Here is a 20,492-nt window from a genome sequence, read left to right as displayed (position 1 = left end):
TAGAACCCCTCTGAGCTCCCCCACCCCTCCCCAATTTCCTTCTCCCCTCTTAGAACCCCTCTGAGCTCCCCCCACCCCTCCCCAGTTTCCCTTCAACCCTCTGCGAACCCCTCTGAGCTCCCCCACCCCTCCCCAGTTTCCCTTCTCCCTTCTGCGAACCCCTCTGAGCTCCCTCACCCCTCCCCAATTCCCTTCTCCCCTCTGAGCTCCCTCACCTCCTTCTCCCATCTGAGCCCCCCCCTCTCCGTGGAGAGCGACAGAGCCCTCTTCTCCTGCCACCACCCTGCGTTTTTTTTTTAAATCCATGCAGCGACGCAGGTATCTGACCTGCTGTGTGCTGTGAAAAAAGAAAATCGCTTCGTTCGCTGGCGTCGGGCCTTCCTTTGCTATGTCCCGCCCTCTTTTGACATAACTTCCTATTTCCTCGAGGGCGGGACATAGCGAAGGAAGGCCCGACGCCAGCGAACGAAGCGATTTTCTTTTTTCACAGCACACAGCAGGGCAGATATCTGCGTCGCTGCATGGATTATAAAAAAAACGCAGGGTGGTGGCAGGAGACGACGGAGCACCCCCCCACCCGCCGACACCCGGGGCGGACCGCCCCCACCCTTGGTACGCCACTGCCTGAAAGGCATCTTTCTCCTCCCGAGAGTCTGTCTTTTGCGGCCTTTGTCCAGGAGATGTCTACGGCCATCCCCTTCCCGGTGGTTGTGGAGGACAAGCCCAGGGCTGAAATGTTTGAGCTCCTGGACTATCCTTCTCCACCTAAGGAAGTGTCCACAGTACCCATGCATCATGTCCTAAAAAAGACATTGCTGGCGAACTGGAACAAGCCTCTAAGTAATCCCCACATTCCCAAGAAGATCGAGTCCCAGTACCGGATCCATGGGGACCCAGAGCTGATGCGCACTCAGTTGCCTCACGACTCTGGAGTTGTGGATTTGGCCCTAAAGAAGGCTAAGAGTTCTAGGGAGCATGCTTCGGCACCCCCGGGCAAAGACTCTAGAACCTTAGACTCCTTTGGGAGGAAGGCCTACCATTCCTCTATGCTCGTGGCCAAAATTCAATCTTACCAGCTCTACACGAGCATACACATGCGGAACAATGTGCGGCAGTTGGTGGGCTTGGTGGACAAGCTCCCTCCTGAGCAAGCCAAGCCATTTCAGGAGGTGGTCAGGCAGCTGAAGGCGTGCAGAAAATTCCTGGCCAGAGGGGTATATGATACCTTTGATGTTGCGTCCAGGGCCGCTGCTCAAGGTGTGGTGATGCGCAGACTCTCATGGCTGCGTGCCTCCGACCTGGAGAATAGGATCCAGCAGCGGATTGCGGACTCGCCTTGCCGTGCGGACAATATTTTTGGAGAGAAGGTCGAACAGGTGGTAGAGCAGCTCCACCAGCGGGATACCGCTTTCGACAAGTTCTCCCGCCGGCAGCCTTCAGCTTCTACCTCCACAGGTAGACGTTTTTATGGGGGGGAAGGAAGACTGTTCCCTACTCTTCTGGTAAGCGTAGGTAAAAATCCTCCTTCTCGACAGCCTGCGGCCCAGGCTAAGCACCAGCGCGCTCGCTCTCGTCAGCAGCGTGCGCCTAAGCAAGGCCCTCGGCTCCCATCAAAAGCAAAGGGGCGAGCAGGACTGGCTCCAGCAGAGCATAGCCGCCATCAACGTGTCAGTGCCGGGCGATCTGCCGGTCGGGGGGAGGTTGAAAGTTTTTCACCAAAGGTGGCCTCTCTTAACCTCCGATCAGTGGGTTCTTCAAATAGTCCGGCAAGGATACACACTCAATTTGGCCTCCAAACCTCCAAATTGCCCACCGGGAGCTCAGTCTTACAGCTTCCAGCACAGGCAGGTACTTGCAGAGGAACTCTCCGCCCTTCTCAGCGCCAATGCGGTCGAGCCCGTGCCATCCGGGCAAGAAGGGCGGGGATTCTATTCCAGGTACTTCCTTGTGGAAAAGAAAACAGGGGGGATGCGTCCCATCCTAGACCTAAGGGCCCTGAACAAATATCTGGTCAAGGAAAAGTTCAGGATGCTTTCCCTGGGTACCCTTCTTCCCATGATTCAGGAGAACGACTGGGTATGCTCTCTGGACTTGAAGGACGCCTACACGCACATCCCGATACTGCCAGCTCAGAGACAGTATCTGCGATTTCAGCTGGGCACACGTCACTTCCAGTACTGTGTGCTACCCTTTGGGCTCGCCTCTGCGCCCAGAGTGTTCACGAAGTGTTTAGCTGTAGTAGCAGCGGCGCTTCGCAGGCTGGGAGTACACGTGTTCCCCTATCTCGACGATTGGCTGGTGAAGAACACATCCGAGGCAGGAGCTCTACAGTCCATGCAGATGACTATTCGCCTCCTGGAGCTACTGGGGTTTGTGATAAATTACCCAAAGTCCCATCTTCTCCCAGTACAGAGACTCGAATTAATAGGAGCTCTGCTGGATTCTCGGACGGCTCGCGCCTATCTCCCAGAGACGAGAGCCAACAACTTGTTGTCCCTCGTCTTGCGGGTGCGAGAGTCCCAGCAGATCACAGCTCGGCAGATGTTGAGATTGCTGGGCCACATGGCCTCCACAGTTCATGTGACTCCCATGGCCCGCCTTCACATGCGATCTGCTCAATGGACCCTAGCTTCCCAGTGGTTTCAGGCTGCTGGGGATCTAAAAGACGTGATCCACCTGTCCACGAGTTTTCTCAAATCCCTGTATTGGTGGACGATTTGGTCCAATTTGACTCTGGGACGTCCTTTCCAAATTCCTCAGCCACAAAAAGTGCTGACTACGGATGTGTCTCTCCTGGGGTGGGGAGCTCATGTCGATGGGCTTCACACTGGAAGCTGGTCCCTCCAGGAACGTGATCTGCAGATCAATCTCCTGGAGTTACGAGCGGTCTGGAACGCTCTGAAGGCTTTCAGAGATCAGCTGTCCCACCAAATTATCCAAATTCAGACAGACAACCAGGTTGCCATGTATTACATCAACAAGCAGGGGGGCACCGGATCTCGCCCCCTGTGTCAGGAAGCCGTCAGCATGTGGCTCTGGGCTCGCCGTCACGGCATGGTACTCCAAGCCACTTATCTGGCAGGCGTAAACAACAGTCTGGCCGACAGGTTGAGCAGGATTATGCAACCTCACGAGTGGTCGCTCAATTCCCGTGTAGTGCGACAGATCTTCCAGGTGTGGGGCACCCCCTTGGTAGATCTCTTCGCATCTCGAGCCAACCACAAAGTCCCTCAGTTCTGTTCCAGGCTTCAGGCCCACGGCAGACTGGCATCGGATGCCTTCCTCCTGGACTGGGGGGAAGGTCTGCTGTATGCCTATCCTCCCATACCTCTGGTCGGGAAGACTTTGTTGAAACTCAAGCAAGACTGAGGCACCATGATTCTGATTGCTCCTTTTTGGCCGCGTCAGATCTGGTTCCCTCTTCTTCTGGAGTTATCCTCTGAAGAACCGTGGAGATTGGAGTGTTTTCCGACCCTCATCACACAGGACGAAGGGGCGCTTCTGCATCCCAACCTCCGGTCCCTGGCTCTCACGGCCTGGATGTTGAGAGCGTAGACTTTGCCTCTTTGGGTCTGTCAGAGGGTGTCTCCCGCATCTTGCTTGCTTCCAGGAAAGATTCCACTAAGAGGAGTTACTTCTTTCTATGGAGGAGGTTTGCCGTCTGGTGTGACAGCAAGGCCCTAGATCCTCGCTCTTGTCCTACACAGACCCTGCTTGAATACCTTCTGCACTTGTCTGAGTCTGGTCTCAAGACCAACTCTGTAAGGGTTCATCTTAGTGCAATCAGTGCATACCATTACCGTGTGGAAGGTAAGCCGATCTCGGGACAGCCTTTAGTTGTTCGCTTCATGAGAGGTTTGCTTTTGTCAAAGCCCATGTCAAACCTCCTACAGTGTCATGGGATCTCAATGTCGTTCTCACCCAGCTGATGAAACCTCCTTTTGAGCCATTGAACTCCTGCCATCTGAAGTACTTGACCCGGAAGGTCATTTTCCTTGGTGGCAGTTACTTCAGCTCGTAGAGTCAGTGATCTTCAGGCCCTGGTAGCCCAGGCCCCTTACACCAATTTCATCATAACAGAGTAGTCCTCCGCACTCACCCTAAGTTCTTGCCAAAGGTTGTGTCGGAGTTCCATCTGAACCAGTCAATTGTCTTGCCAACATTCTTTCCCCGTCCTCATTCCTGCCCTGCTGAACGTCAGCTGCACACATTGGACTGCAAGAGAGCATTGGCCTTCTATCTGGAGTGGACACAGCCCAACAGACAGTCCGCCCAATGTTTGTTTCTTTTGATCCCAACAGGAGGGGAGTGGTTGTGGGGAAACGCACCATATCCAATTGGCTAGCAGATTGCATTTCCTTCACTTACGCCCAGGCTGGGCTGGCTCTTGAGGGTCATGTCACGGCTCATAATGTTAGAGCCATGGCAGCGTCGGTAGCCCACTTGAAGTCAGCCACTATTGAAGAGATTTGCAAAGCTGCGACATGGTCATCTGTCCACACATTCACATCTCATTACTGCCTGCAGCAGGATACTCGACGCGACAGTCGGTTCGGGCAGTCAGTGCTTCAGAATCTGTTTGGGGTTTAGAATCCAACTCCACCCCCCTAGGCCCATGTTTTCTTCTGTTCCAGGCTACACTCTCTGTTAGTTGGATAAGTTGTTAGGTCAATCTCAGTTATGTCCTCGCCGTTGCGAGGCCCAATTGACCATGTTTGTTGTTTGAGTGAGCCTGGGGGCTAGGGATACCCCATCAGTGAGAACAAGCAGCCTGTTTGTCCTCGGAGAAAGCGAATGCTACATACCTGTAGAAGGTATTCTCCGAGGACAGCAGGCTGATTGTTCTCACAAACCCGCCCGCCTCCCCTTTGGAGTTGTGTCTTCCCTTGTCTTTGTCTTGCTACATATGGGACTGACAAACACGAGCCGGTTCGGGCGGGAAGACGGCCGCGCATGAGTGGTGCGCATGGGCGTGCGAGGACTAGCAAAGGCCTTTGCTAGTAAAGTGTTCCGATTGGAGGGGCTGCCGTGGACGTCACCCATCAGTGAGAACAATAAGCCTGCTGTCCTCGGAGAATACCTTCTACAGGTATGTAGCATTCGCTTTACATGCGTAACTGCCACTCACTGGATGCCTAAACTGTGGAGCCCAGCTATAGAATTGCCCCCTATAAAGTTTCATTTTGCTATAATGAATTAAGCTGATTATTAGAAAGTGATTCTCATTAAGCAATCAGCCCCTTGAAATATAGTAGAATTATAAATGAAAAAATAAAATTTATAATTCATTACCTTCTCAGCAGACTTTGTTGACTGCTGCTGTGTCTCATATTCTTTCTTGGTTTCTAAAATCTTCTTCACAAGTCCACCTGTTGGGAATGAAATAGCTAAATAAGATACAGGGCTTAAAATATGATAATAATATGGGATATGGTTAGATATATAGAAACAGTGGCTATTGGCAATATAATCTGAAATGCATTTGTTTATTTAGAGGGGGCACAAGAAAATGTGGAAGCCCATACCCTATGACTTTCTCCATAACAATCTAGAGATGTAAGGAGGACAAATGAGGAAAGGCTGATTAAGCCTAGAAATCTGAGGCCAGTGCAGCAAGGGTATTGTTTTTACCTGTTTAGATAACAGACACAGGTAAAGCCCCTTGGCTTCGAGGACACTCTAACCCAGAGGTGGGCAACATCCATGTGGCCCTCTGTATATAAGCAGAGGGCCTCATGGATGTCAGGACTATGCCTAGTGGGCTACAACATTACATAATGTCAGAAATGGAAATGCAGAAAGCTCCACCTTCTGTGACAAATAAATAAGTAAAATGTTTAACTAAAAACAATGAAAGCAAACTGCTAGAGTTGCTACTTTGAAAACATTTGCAAAATACAGTATTTAAAATTGCCATTAATGTTGTTTTCTATGCATACTTCCCATGGTTTTGTGGGACGCATGTTCAATAGCGAGCTGCAAGTTGCCCACTCTTGCTCTAAAGAAAAGAGGCAAAGTAATCACAGAAGAGCAGGAGATACCGGAGGAGAAGGTAACCACCTCATCTTGCATTGGAGAAAAGATAGAAAAAGCATGTAAGAGAGACCTTTTCAGTCAGGTGAATATCTACAGAACACTTTGAAGATAATGTTACTGGATGAAAAGAATCTGCTACTAGGTGCATCTTTCTCCTCCCAGTAGAAGAATAAGTTGTTTGTGAATTTTGCTACTAGTGCATGCATCTCAGATAAGGGAGCAGGAATAACATTGGAAACTATCTCCAACCAGGAGATAGGTCCCTCAAGGTGGAGAGGGGCTAACAAGTGTGGCGTTAAAGGTAAGTTGCACAGATAGCCCTAAAGTAAGCTGTGATGTTGAAGGTATATATTGTTTCTTTTGGTCCCTCATTAAAGAGGGCTGAAATAAAAGAGGAGGAGATTCCTTGGTTATGGACTGATAAAGGAGAAGGAGATCAGGATTACCAGAGAAGGATTTTATTTATTTATTTGTAGCATTTGTATCCCACATTTTCCCACCGTTTTGCAGGCTCAATGTGGCTTACATTTGCCGTAGTGGCGGTTGCCATTTCCGGGTAACAGAATTACAAATGGTGTTGCGTTAAGGTGCAACATATATGTTGACATATATTTGCCGTAATGGCTGTTGCCATTTCCGGGTAAGCGAATGATACATACCTGTAGCAGGTGTTCTCTGAGGCCCGCAGGCTGATTGTTCTCACAACTGGGTAGATGTCCACGGCAGCCCCCTCCAACCAGAAGAAAAGCCTCGCGGGAGGTCCCGCTCGCGGGGCACGCCCACCCGCACATGCGTGGCTGTCTTTCCGCCCGTGCGCGGCCGCTCCCGCTCAGTTAAATGACAAGCAAAGGAATAAGAAAGACACAACTCCAAAGGGGAGGAGGGAGGGATGGTGATAACAATCAGCCTGCTGTCCTCGGAGAACACCTGCTACAGGTATGTATCATTCGCTTTCTCCAAGGACTAGCAGGCTGCTTGTTCTCACGACTGGGGTATCCATAGCTCCCAGGCTCACGCAAAACAATAAACAGGGTCAATTGGGTCTCGCAATGGCGAGGACCTAACAAAAATTGACCTACAAAGAACAACTAACTGGGAGTGCAGCCTGAACAGAATAAAACTGGGCCTAAGAGGGTGGAGTTGGATTCAAATCCCGAACAGATACTGCAGCACCGACTGCCCAAACCGACTATCGCATCGGGTATCCTGCTGGAGGCAGTAATGTGATGTGAATGTGTGGACTGATGACCACGTTGCAGCCTTGCAAACCTCTTCAATAGTGGCTGACTTCAAGTGAGCCACTGACGCCGCCATGGCTCTAACACTATGAGCGGTGACATGACCCTCAAGAGTCAGCCCAGCCTGGGCGTAAGTGAAGGAAATGCAATCTGCTAGCCAATTGGAAATGGTGCATTTCCCGACAGCGACCCCCTTCCTATTAGGGTCGAAAGAAACAAACAATTGGGCGGACTGTCTGTGGGGCTGTGTCCGCTCCAGGTAGAAGGCCAATGCTCTCTTGCAGTCCAATGTGTGCAACTGACGTTCAGCAGGGCGGGTATGAGGATGGGGAAAGAATGCTGGCAGGACAATTGACTGGTTCAGATCGACTCCACCTTTGGCAGGAACTTAGGGTGAGTGCGGAGGACTACTCTGTTATGATGAAATTTGGTATAGGGCGCATGAGCTACCAAGGCTTGAAGCTCACTGACTCTATGAGCTGAAGTAACTGCCACCAAGAAAATGACCTTCCAGGTCAAGTACTTCAGATGGCAGGAATTCAGTGGCTCAAAAGGAGGCTTCATCAGCTGGGTGAGGACGACGTTGAGATCCCATGACACTGTAGGAGGCTTGACAGGGGGCTTTGACAAAAGCAAACCTCTCATGAATCGAACGACTAAAGACTGTCCAGAGATGGGCTTACCCTCTACACTAGAATGGTAAGTGCTAATCGCACTAAGGTGGTTCCTTACTGAGTTGGTTTTTAGACCAGACTCCGATAAGTGTAGAAGGTATTCAAGCAGGGTCTGTGTAGGACAAGAGGGAGGTTCTAGGGACTTGCTGTCACACCAGATGACAAACCTCTTCCACTTAAAAAAGTAACTCTTCTTAGTGGAATCCTTCCTGGAAGCAAGCAAGACGCGGGAGACACCCTCAGACAGACCCAAGACAGCAAAGTCTACGCCCTCAACATCCAGGCCGTGAGCGCCAGAGACTGGAGGTTGGGATGCAGAAGCACCCTCTCGTTCTGCGAGAAGAGGGTTGGAAAACACTCCAATCTCCACGGTTCTTCGGAGGACAACTCCAGAAGAAGAGGGAACCAGATCTGACGGGGCCAAAAGGGCGCAATCAGAATCATGGTGCCGTGGTCTTGCTCGAGTTTCAGTAAGGTCTTCCCCACCAAAGGTATGGGAGGATATGCATACAGGAGGCCCTCCCCCCAATGCAGGAGAAAGGCATCTGACGCTAGCCTGCCGTGGGCCTGTAGTCTGGAACAGAACTGAGGCACCTTGTGGTTCGTCTGTGAGGCGAAAAGGTCCTCCGAGGGGATCTTGCGTACCACCCTGGAATTGAGCTACCATTTGTGCGGTTGCATGAGTCTGCTCAACCTGTTGGCCAGACTGTTGTTTACGCCTGCCAGGTATGTGGCTTGGAGGAGCATGCCATGCTTGCGGGCCCAGCGCCACATCCCGATGGCTTCCTGACACAGGGGGCGAGATCCGGTGCCCCTCTGCTTGTTGATGTAGTACATTGCAATCTGATTGTCTGTCCGAATTTGGATAATTTGGAAGGACAGCCGATCTCTGAAAGCCTTCAGCGCGTTCCAAACCGCTCGGAGCTCCAGCAGATTGATCTGAAGACCTGCTTCCTGAAGGGACCACACCCCTTGGGTGTGGAGCCCATCGACATGGGCCCCCCCACCCCAGGAGAGATGCATCCATCGTCAGCACTTTTTGCGGCTGAGGAATTTGAAACGGGCGTCCCAAGGTCAAATTGGTCTGAATCATCCACCAGCGCAGCGAATTGCGCCAACTGGTGGACAGGCGGATTGCATCTTCTAGATTCCCGGTGGCCTGGCACCACGGGGAAGCTAGGTTCCATTGAGCTGATCTCATGTGAAGACGAGCCATGGGGGTCACATGGACCGTAGAGGCCATATGGCCCAGGAGTCTCAACATCTGCCGAGCTGTGATCTGCTGGGACGCTCTGGCCCGGGAGGCGAGAGACAAAAGATTCTGCGCCCTCGCCTCGGGAAGATAGGCATGAGCCGTCTGTGAATTCAGCAGAGCTCCTATGAATTCGAGTGACTGAACTGGTTGGACATGGGACTCTGGGTAATTTATTACAAACCCCAGTAGCTCCAGAAGTTGACTAGTCCTCTGCATGGACCGAAGAGCTCCTGCCTCCGAGGCGCTCTTCACCAGCCAATCGTCGAGATACGGGAACACATGCACCCCCAGCTTGCCGAGATACGCCGCAACCACCACCAGGCACTTCGTGAATATCTGTGGTGCAGAGGCGATCCCAAAGGGCAGCACACAATACTGGAAGTGCTATGTTCCCAGACGGAACCTTAGATACTGTCTGTGCGCTGGCAGTATCGGGATGTGGGTATAAGTATCCTTTAAATCCAGGGAACATAGCCAGTTGTCTTTCTGAATCAGGGGAAGAAGGGTGCCCAAGGAAAGCATCCTGATCTTTTCTCGGACCAGATATTTGTTCAGGCCTCTCAGGTCTAGGATGGGCGCATCCCCCCTGTCTTCTTTTCCACAAGGAAGTACCTGGAATAGAATCCCTGCCCCTCCTGCCCGGGTGGCACGGGCTTGACCGCATTGACGCTGAGAAGGGCGGAGAGTTCCTCTGCAAGTTACTGCCAGTGGTGGGAGCTGAAGGATTGAGCTCCCGGTGGGCAATTTTGCGGAGTGGAGATCAAATTCAGGGTGTACCCGCACCGCACTATTTGGAGAACCCACTGTTGGAGGTTATGAGAGGCCACCTTTGGTGAAAAACTTTCAACCTCCCCCGACCGGCAGGCCGTCCGGCACAGGCACGTTTATGGCGGCTATGCTCCCATGGATCCAGTCAAAATCCTGTCCCCTGCTTTTGCTGTAGAGCTGCAGGGGTTTGCTTGGGCACACGCTTTTGACGGGAACGAGCGCGCTGGGCTGGCCCTGTGCTTGAGAAGGCCTTCAGGCCGGCTGGTTGTACCTACGCTTACTGTAGGCATAGGGTGCAGACCGCTGGGTCCGGGAAAAACGTCCACCTGCGGAGGTGGATGCTGAAGGCGCCCGGTGGGAGAGATTGTCGAGAGCGGTTTCCTGCTGGTGGAGCTGTTCGACCAACTGCTCAAATTTCTCGCCGAAATTATTATCCCCCCGGCAAGTAACATCCGCCAGCCGTTGCTGGGTCCGGTTGTCCAGGTCAGAGGCACGCAGCCATGAGAGCCTGCACATCACTATACCCTGGACAGCGGCTCTGGATGCAACATCACAAGTGTCATAAATACCCCTGGACAGGAATTTGCGACACACCTTCAGCTGCCTGACCACTTCCTGAAAAGGCCTGGCCTGCTCCGGCGGAAGCTTGTCGACCAGGTCCGCCAGTTGCCGCACATTGTTCCGCATGTGGATGCTCGTGTAGAGCTGGTATGATTGGATTTTGATCACGAGCATGGAAGAATGGTAGGCCTTCCAAACGAGTCCAGAGTGCGAGACTCCCGCCCTGGGGGCGCCGAGGCGGTATCCCTCGAACTCTTGGCCCTCTTGCAAGCAGAGTCCACGACCGCTGAGTCATGCGGCAACTGAGGCCGCATCAACTCCGGGTCGGTGTGGACTCTATACTGGGACTCCGCTTTCTTGGGAATGGTGGGGTTAGATAGGGGCTTCAACCAGTTCCAAAGCAGCGTCTCCTTCAGGTCATTGTGCAATGGTACCGTGGAAGACTCTCTAGGTGGTGATGGATAATCGAGGACCTCAAACATCTCAGCCCTCGGCTCATCCACAGTAACCACTGGGAAGGGAATGATCACAGACATGTCCCGGACAAAAGAAGCAAAGGAAAGGCTCTCTGGAGGCGAGAACTTCCTCTCTGGTGAAGGCGTGGGGTCAGAGGGAAGACCACCAGACTCCTCGGAAGAGAAATATCTGGGATCTTCCTCCTTCCCCCACGAGGCCTCCACCTCGGTGTTGGACATGAGCTCCCTGACCTCAGTCCAAAACTGGGCCCGTCTCGACTCCGAGGAACCACGTCCTCAATGATAGTGCCAAGAGGTGGACTCCCGCGCTGGTGGGGATGAAGCTCCATCCATCGACGTCGATGGGGATTCCACCTGAGTGACGGTTGAGACTGGCGCCGCAAGCTGTACCGGTGTCGAGGGTCGCATCACAGGGCCAGAGCCAGCCGGCGCTTCCATCAACGGCGCCGAGAGCGCAAAAACCCCCGGCGCCGGCAGAGACTGGCGCAGCAGCCCCTTCAGGAGACCTGGGAGGATGGCCCGGAGGCACTCATCTAGGGATGCTGTCGGGAGAGGCTGGGGGGCCGGTGTAGGCGTCGGTGCCCGAATCTGCCCGGGTCCAGGAGACGGTACTGGAGTGCCCGACGACCTGCACATCGACACCTCTTCAATGGAAGACACCCCAGAGATCCCAGTACCGTGTGCCGGGGGCGACTGATGACGGTGCTTCTTAGCAAGCTTCTTCTGATGCCCGTCATCAGCGCTCCGCTGCACGGACGAGGAGGACGTGGAGTCCCCATGCCTCCTCGGGGTGGGGTCCGACAGGGTTCGGTCCCGATGGCCCTGCACAGCGGGACTAGCCGAGGCGGGTGGGGGCCCACTCGGCTGTTCCCCGCTCCCAGCACTGGAAGGTCATCGGGCCAAAAGAACCTGAACTCCTGGGGTCAATGCCATGATCGGCGCCGAAGCCGTCGCCACCGGTACCGATGCCGATCTTCCTGCAGTTGGCACCGATGCCTCCGATGTCGAAGTCGAAGGGCCGGCGCAAGTTCCAAAAAGACGGTCCTGAAGAACTTGCCTCGCAACCTGTGTCCGCTTTTTCAAGCCGAGACACAAGGTGCACGCTTTGGAATTATGCTCCGGCCCAAGGCACCAAGCGTGCATATCGGATTGCGAGATTTGCCGGCCGCTGGGGACCTTCAATGTTATCGATGGAAAAATCGCGGCGGCGAGGTCAAAATCGTCGATGGTGGCGGTAAAAAGGGCCACGAAAAGGAGGAAAAAAATTCAGACGCGCGACCACAAGGCTGCGAAAAGAAAGGTCGAGAAAACTCGAGAGGGAAGGGAGACTTTCTTCTATTTCTTTTTTTAAACACGAGGAAAAGAAACGTGAAAGCACTAGAACACTGAAAGAAAATAGCGGACAAGGTCGCGAATCGGTTTTCCGGGGCTGACAGAGGAGAGGGACGAAACTCCGTCTCTCTCCAAGCGCGGAAAAAACAGAAACTGAGCGGGAGCGGTCACGCAAGGGCGGGAAGACGGCCGCACATGAGTGGTGGGTGTGCCCCGCGTGCGGGACCTCCTGCCAGACTATTCTTCCAGTTGGAGGGGGCTGCCGTGGACGACTACCCAGTCGTGAGAACAAGCAGCCTCATAGGCGCCCAGTATAAGAGGCTTGGAGAGGCTAAGCCTCCGCTGCTGCAGCAGGATGGATCAGCTGTGGAGTCCCGCTGCTCTGAGGGGTTTAAATTGTTGATTTACCTCCATCCTCACAGCAGGAGCGGCAGTGAAAGCCCTCTAGCCTTGTGTAACCAGTTGTAGAAATTGGTTTATGGTTTAATTTGTTTACCTTACTGCTGGGAGAGCAGGGGGGTTGGCTGGAGGTGTCCTGAGTTGCCAGGGAGATATTTAACGAGGATGACTTCCTGACCTGCACTGAGGACAGATAGCAGCAGAATCGGATACTGGGCCAGCATGATCAGAAAAAGTCATCAGACAACAAAGGTAGAAAAGATCATTTTATTTTCATTATAGTGTTTGGAATATGTCCACTTTGAGAATCAGGTGCTCAACATTAAAAGTTAATATTTATTTACTTATTTATGGCATTTTATCCCACATTAAACATGAATTAGGGTGTTTTGTGGCTCTACATGAGAATTGTGATGATATGATCCCTTGTTTCATATTGTTGACGGTCTGCATTTTCCGTATGGTTGGTATATTGGTGTATTTGGTTCTGCCCAGTGTAATATTTATGGTACAGTAAGGTTCTGAGTGTGTTTTTGCACAAAGTTGTGCATAGTGTTTTGCAGTTGAGCGATTGTGGTTAGAATATGCTTTGAGCAACCACTTTATTCTTTTTTCTTTCTCCCAACTGTAATGCTTCAACTGCTTAGTAGGCATCCATCATCATAATATTACATCTAAAACTGTAAGTTAAACGCCACTAAATGTTTGCTAGTTCTCCCACAGCAATCTAATGAAGCAAGATCATAACGCTTATTAAGCATCCCAAACCATTTCACTACATCAAAAACTGCAATCTAAATATCAGTTTAATATCATAATATTGAATCGAAAATTGTAATTTAAATGCATTAAATGTTTGCTAGGTTTCCCACAGCATTTTTGCACTGTATATACTACCTACCGTCTAAGCTGCTTTGTTTATACTGCATTGTCTAGACCGTAACGCTCATACCGCACTGCGCATACTGTATTGTTTACAATCAAAACCACTGTACCGCCAGTAAATCAAAACCACTGTATCGCCAAAATTGTACCGCGTATACTATACTGCCTACTGATTGCGCTGCATTGTTCATACTGCATTGCTCAGACTGTATCGCTAATACCACACTGCATGTACTGTACTGTATTCTGTCAAAACTACACACAAATCATAACCAGCATGAATACCAAAAAACTATTCATGATAATCTATTTCCTCCCCCTAATCTATCATGCCTGGACCACCCCCAACTTAAATAACAACCTACCCACAATACACAAAGCCTACAGACCACCCACCTACAACTCACCAGAACAAAAGAATAATAATCAATTAAAAAGAAAAACATATACATATGGAAATAATCAACAGCAAGCGAAGAAAGGAAACAACAAAACCAAAAAAATAGAAAACAGGCATCTAATAAAAATCAACACATCTACGACCCAGACCGAACCATACCGTCCAATCCAACTGGGATATGTTAACGCCTGGTCAGTGGTAAGCAAAACAGATATGATAACGGACTGGATCACCACAGACAGACTTGACTTCCTATTCATCACCGAAACCTGGATCCACAACCTTAAGGATCCCATAATCCTAGACTTATGCCCACCAGGATACAAAATTACACACTTGGCAAGAAACAGGAAAAGAGGAGGTGGTATAGCCATTATATACAAATCCGAATTCACTATTACTACCATAGCTGAATCCATCCTACCTCAACTTGAAATTGCATCGGTAAGAATCAATCACCCAAACCTGCAGGAACACCTCAACGCTATCCTACTTTACAGGCCGCCAGGCAGCTGGCAAGACACTCAAACACACCTTATGGACTTCATCTCGAGCACATGCATCTCTACTTCAAACCTTATCATTATAGGCGCTATCAACCTGTACTTGGAAGATCCTACCTTAACAAGCACCCAAGAATGCAAGGAATTCCTACAATTATGGGATCTTCATGTACCAAATGCTCAACCGACACACAACAAAGGACACACACTAGATATTATCGCATACAAATTCGACCCAGACCTAAACCTTATACTAACAAATACAAAATGGATACCCATACTTTGGTCAGACCACTACAAAGCATACATCTCCCTCCAATGGAGGACAAAAACTACAATCAAAAAACAAGAACGAAAAACCTACACCACTAGAGGAAAGATAGACCCGACTATATTCTGGCAACAAATCTACGATAACGAATGGACAAAGACAGACACAATCAAATTCCTCCAAGAGTGGGACAAAAGATGCAGAACAATACTAGACAACATCGCCCCAATTCAAACCAGAACCTCACATAGAAAGAACTCATTACCGTAGTTCAACGAAGAACTGAAAAAACTTAAAACACAAGTTAGAAAATTAGAACGCACTTGGAATAAAAAGAAAGACGAATCCACACTTAATGCGTGGAAACAACTCCGAAGAAAATACAAATACACCATAAGACAAACCAAAAGATTATACTACAAAACCGAAATAGGACCAAATTACAAGGACACACACAAACTCTTCCAACTTGTGAATAAACTAATAGACACCACATCAGTCACGAATAACAGCGAAGACACACCAAGAGCCGATGACCTCGCGAAGTACTTCAAAGAGAAAATAGTACAACTGCAACTAAAAATACCTGTTAGCCCCATCAAATACACTGCACTACTAGACTGTCTGGACCCAGACCATGGAGCATACCCTGCAGATAGGATCTGGACTGAATTCGAGCCACTATCGGAAGACCTCATCTCCCAAACGCTTAAAAGATTCACCAAATCTCACTGCAAACTAGACATTTGTCCAAATAACCTTATGAAATCGGCCCCCCAACACTTTATAACAGATCTAACAAAGCATGTGAACTTCATGCTACAAAATGGACGCTTCCAAGGGAGAAAGGAAACATCCTACTCACCCCCATACCCAAAGACGCAAAGAAAAACGCGAGTGAGTTAACCAACTATAGACCAGTAGCATCCATTCCCTTAATAACCAAAATAACAGAAGGGATGGTTACCAAACAACTTACAGATTATCTAAACAAGTTCTCAATACTACAAGAGTCCCAGTTGGGATTTAGCTGTAATCACAGCACTGAAACAGTACTAGTTACTCTCATGAACAAATTCAAACAAACGATTGCAACCGGTAAGAATATATTACTTCTACAATTCGACATGTCAAGTGCCTTCGACATGGTTGATCATGGAATCCTACTACACATCCCTGAATACTTCGGCATCGGAGGCAATGTTCTCAGCTGGTTTAAAGGATTCCTAACTACACACTCATATCAAGTGACATCAAATTAAACAACATCAGCCACATGGACACCTGAATGTGGAGTTCCACAGGGATCCCCCCTCTCACCGACAATATTCAACCTAATGATGATACCCTTGGCCAAACTATTATCAAAACAAAACTTCAACCCATATATTTCTGCTGAAATCCACGGGAGACGTATGTGTTAGGCGGGGAGAGTCTGATAAGTATGGACGAGGAGAGGGATCTTGGGGTGATAGTATCTGAGGATTTGAAGGCGACAAAACAGTGTGACAAGGCGGTGGCCGTAGCTAGAGGTTGTTAGGCTGTATAGAGAGAGGTGTGACCAGCAGAAGAAAGGGGGTGTTGATGCCCCTGTATAAATCGTTGGTGAGGCCCCACCTAGAGTATTGTGTTCAGTTTTGGAGGCCATATCTTGCTAAGAATGTAAAAAGAATTGAAGTGGTGCAAAGAAAAGCTACGAGAATGGTATGGGATTTGCGTTACAAGACGTATGAGGAGAGACTTGCTGACCTGAACATGTATACTCTGGAGGAAAGGAGAAACAGGGGTGATATGATACAGACATTCAAATATTTGAAAGGTATTAATCGGCAAACAAACCTTTTCCGGAGATGCGAAGGCGGTAGAACGAGAGGACATGAAATGAGATTGAAGGGGGGCAGACTCAAGAAAACTGTCAGGAAGTATTTCTTCACGGAGAGAGTGGTGGATGCTTGGAATGCCCTCCCGCGGGAGGTGGTGGAAATGAAAACGGTAACGGAATTCAAACATGCGTGGGATAAACATAAAGGAATCCTGTTCAGAAGGAATGGATCCTAAGGAGCTTAGCCGAGATTGGGTGGCAGAGCCGGTGGCGGGAGGCGGGGATGGTGCTGGGCAGACTTATACGGTCTGTGCCCTGAAAAGGACAGGTACAAATCAAGGTAAGGTATACACAAAAGTAGCACATATGAGTTTATCTTGTTGGGCAGACTGGATGGACCGTGCAGGTCTTTTTCTGCCGTCATCTACTATGTTACTATGTTCTGTTTGAAAATACATCAGGATCTTGTTGTATTCGGCCCTTCTGTTCGAAAATACACCAGAATCCTGGTGTATTTGGCTCTTCTGATCGAAAATACACCAGGATCCTGGTGTATTCATCCCTTCTGATCAGGGCCGTGCCTAGGGTCTCTGGTGCCTCCCTGCAGACCATCAATTGGCGCCCCCCCCATCTTCTTTCTCTCTTCTCCCGGTATAGAAGAAAAATAACTTGTGGGTTTTTTTTTAATTATTTTTGTTTCATTTGTACCCCGCGCTTTCCCACTCATAGCAGGTTCAATGCGGCTTACATATTATATACAGGTATGTATTTGTACCTGGGGCAATGGAGGATTAAGTGACTTGCCCAGAGTCACAAGGAGCTGCCTGTGCCTGTAGTAGGAATTGGACCCAGTTCCCTAGGACCAAAGTCCACCATGCTAACCACTAGGCCACTCCTCCACTCCTATAAATAGTTAACCCCTATGAACATGCAGCAGACAGTTGCCAAAAAGAGCACAAAACCCAACACCAGTAGTAAGAGCAGAGAAAAGTCAGCATTGTAGAAAGGAGAATAAAAATGCATACTGCCATCCCATCAAAACTGGAATAAACTGTTTGAAACTCAATAAAATAAGGCAAATAAACCAGCAATACTCAAGCTGAAACTAAGAAATTGTTAAAGGTTCTTTGAGCCTCAGGGGGGCAACTCTTTTACACAACTGAAAATCTTTAAAATCACCAGCAACAAAGGGAATTAGGTGAGGATGAGCATTTGAAGAAGGTCTGCTAATATTCAACTGCTGAAACGTTGAAGAGGGCTGCTCGTCAGCTCTGCCATTACACAGTGTATAAAAAACATCAAAACAGCAACACTGGCACAGTTCATTCATATATCATCCCCACACTTCCACAGCAGCAGAAGACACAAAACCTAATCAGGTGGGATCAAGGCGGCACAAAATCTCACCCTGTGCTGACCCTACACTGATATTTTTGTTGTTTTGTGGGACCCTTGGGCCCTTAATCCTCAGTCCTCACTTAAGAATTCCTTGCAGGTGCATTAGTTAGCACTTTCCTCTTCTCTCAGACTTTGTCACGACACCTTCCTCCAAGCAGTTCAACTTCTAGTCCTTTCACCGGTTCAACTTCTAGTCCTGAGACTGTGCAGGACTTTCTCCCTGGCCAGTGAACCGAAACCCCGCTCGACTGCAAAAGAAGCAGACGGACGGACGGACAAATCTGTTCTCTTCCTGTGTCCCACGATCACTGTTTGTCCTGGGAGTGAAGTTCCCAGCCACAGTCAGTCCTGTGTGGGCAATGTGCGAGCGAGGCTCCTCCAAGGCGCGTGGAAGAGCCGGGGGGCGGTGCTAAACAGCTGAGCGCTGCGCACAGGAAGACAGCAGCGCATGCACATAGGCACCGACGCGCCAACGCGGTAGTTAGTAAGGCCATTTATTTTTTAAATTTGTAATACAAGTGTTGTCAACACTCGGCCGGCGCGGCGCCCTTGAAGGCAGGCGCCCCCCCCTGCCGTGCTTACCCCGCTTACCGGGTTAGCAAGGCCCTGCTTCTGATCGAAAATAGACCAGAATCCTGGTGTATTCATCCCTTCTAATCGAAAATAGACCAGGAGTGGTGTATTCATCCCTTCTCATCGAAAATATACCAGGATCCTGGTATATTCATCCCTTGTGATAAAGTCCCATCCAGGATAGTTGGGTTAAGGCAGTGTCAGTTTGAAATACAAGTCCCAGAAGGCATTGCAGGCAAGGAGCCAAGGGGTGAGATGAGGAACCCGGACTGGACTCCTAGCTGCAATGGGGGAAGACATGGGTGTAAGCTGGCAGGACATGTAGATGGGCTGCCACTAGGGGGAAAGAGAGTTAGGAAACCCTGTGTGCAGGAGCTCATCATTAGTCTAATGCTTAACTCAGCTGGTAGGGGTGTCGGGGAAGCTAATGGAAGGAGAATGATTGGTTGTGAGAGCAGAAGTTAGGGATTGATTAGGCAGGTGGGAAGGAGTCCCAGAAGAGAGAAGCAGTTGCAGGCTGAAAACCCTTGGGTAAGAGAGGTCCCTAAAGTACTGAAGCAGGCTGAAATCCCTTGGGTGTGAGGAAGTCCCAAAAGTATTTGCAGGCTGAAAATCCTTGGGTAAGGGAGGTCCCTAAAGTATTGAATTTACCAGTGAAGCTGATGCAGGGTGAAATCCCTTGGGTATGAGGAGTCCCTAAAGTATTGAACTCTCCTGAAGGTAAAGAGAGTAGAAGGTAGAAACTGCTGCTTTGTGATTTAACTATGATGATGAACTGAAAGAACTGCTTCTATTTGGAATTGAACTACTGTTTATTGTGCACTGGATAAAGAGCCCAGACTGGAGCTGACTGTGAGCCTGTATTGAATCCTGGTATGTGCTGATAGCCTACTGATTAACGGGGACTATTTGCCACACACTTTCAGGTGGCTTGTGTGTGCTTAAGATTGAAGGTGAATGCTGCTTTTGGAACTGTGTATCAGGTCTACTAGAAACCTGCATGGAATAAAGATTGAAGTTGCTGGTGGACATTTATTTGTTGACTGTACCGGGAGCCCGTGGCTGGAGGAGATTGTTCTATCCTTGGCTGCACTTAGAGGTACCTGGTTAAACCCTTCTGATCGAAAATACACCAGCATCCTGTTGTATTTGGCTCTTCTGATCGAAAATACACCAGGATCCTGGTGTATTCTTCCCTTCTGTTCGAAAATAGACCAGGATCCTGGTGTATTCATCCCTTGTGATTGAAAATACACCAGGATCCTGGTGTATTCGGCCCTTCTGATGAGAAACAGCTGAAATGAGGTGTATACTGCACCTCAGACAATGAATACAGCTGGATTTATGTGTGAGCAGCCTTTCCAGAAAGTTTTGGACATATGCAAATAGAGTTTCTGCTGTGTCTAGCAGGTACAATAATTTTTAATGCTATTTTGCTGATTTAAAATTTTATGTTATATGTTCATAGGGGAAGCTTTAAAATAAATTACATTTTTGTCAAATTAAAAAAAAATGACACACATAGGCATTAAAACTTTTGAAAGTATTTTTATAGAGGACTATCTTTATTGTCATCATGAAGAAAAAAGCAGGCATCTAGCGCTTTAATGAAAACCACAATACAGCACTTGAAATAACAAAGCAGCTTCTGCAATAATGACAAATATATTTTGAAAATAACCTTCCCCCCCTTCACACAACCTTGAAAATTCCACCAGCCCCCCACAACTGCACTTAGATCTTGCCCCCCCCCCCCCACCCCCTAACAAGAGAGAATGCAAATCTACTTTGTTATTGTTTTTGACAAACGGAGATGGCTGCTGTAGGGGGACCGGCTTCAACTTTATAGTCATACTGTCTCCTGTGGATCAGAGAAGCTTATCCCATGTCCCCTCATTTAT

The 20,492-nt window shown here is 49.3% G+C and overlaps 1 protein-coding gene across 2 annotated transcripts in view; it reads right to left on the bottom strand.

Moving 5' to 3' along the window:
• Positions 1 to 20,492, bottom strand: part of TRAF3IP1 (TRAF3 interacting protein 1) — a 1,208,890-nt gene that overhangs the window by 240,099 nt on the left and 948,299 nt on the right. For both annotated transcript variants that reach the window (XM_030210669.1, XM_030210670.1), the window contains one exon: positions 5,293 to 5,369. In XM_030210669.1, coding sequence (XP_030066529.1) covers positions 5,293 to 5,369 — 77 coding nt within the window. The remainder of the gene's footprint in view (positions 1 to 5,292; positions 5,370 to 20,492) is intronic.

The sequence above is a fragment of the Microcaecilia unicolor genome, chromosome 7 (assembly GCF_901765095.1).
Source record: "Microcaecilia unicolor chromosome 7, aMicUni1.1, whole genome shotgun sequence".
Classification (NCBI taxonomy): Eukaryota; Metazoa; Chordata; class Amphibia; order Gymnophiona; family Siphonopidae; genus Microcaecilia; species Microcaecilia unicolor.
Note: the sequence above shows the minus strand (reverse complement) of the source record. Positions and strands in the feature narration are given on the sequence as shown.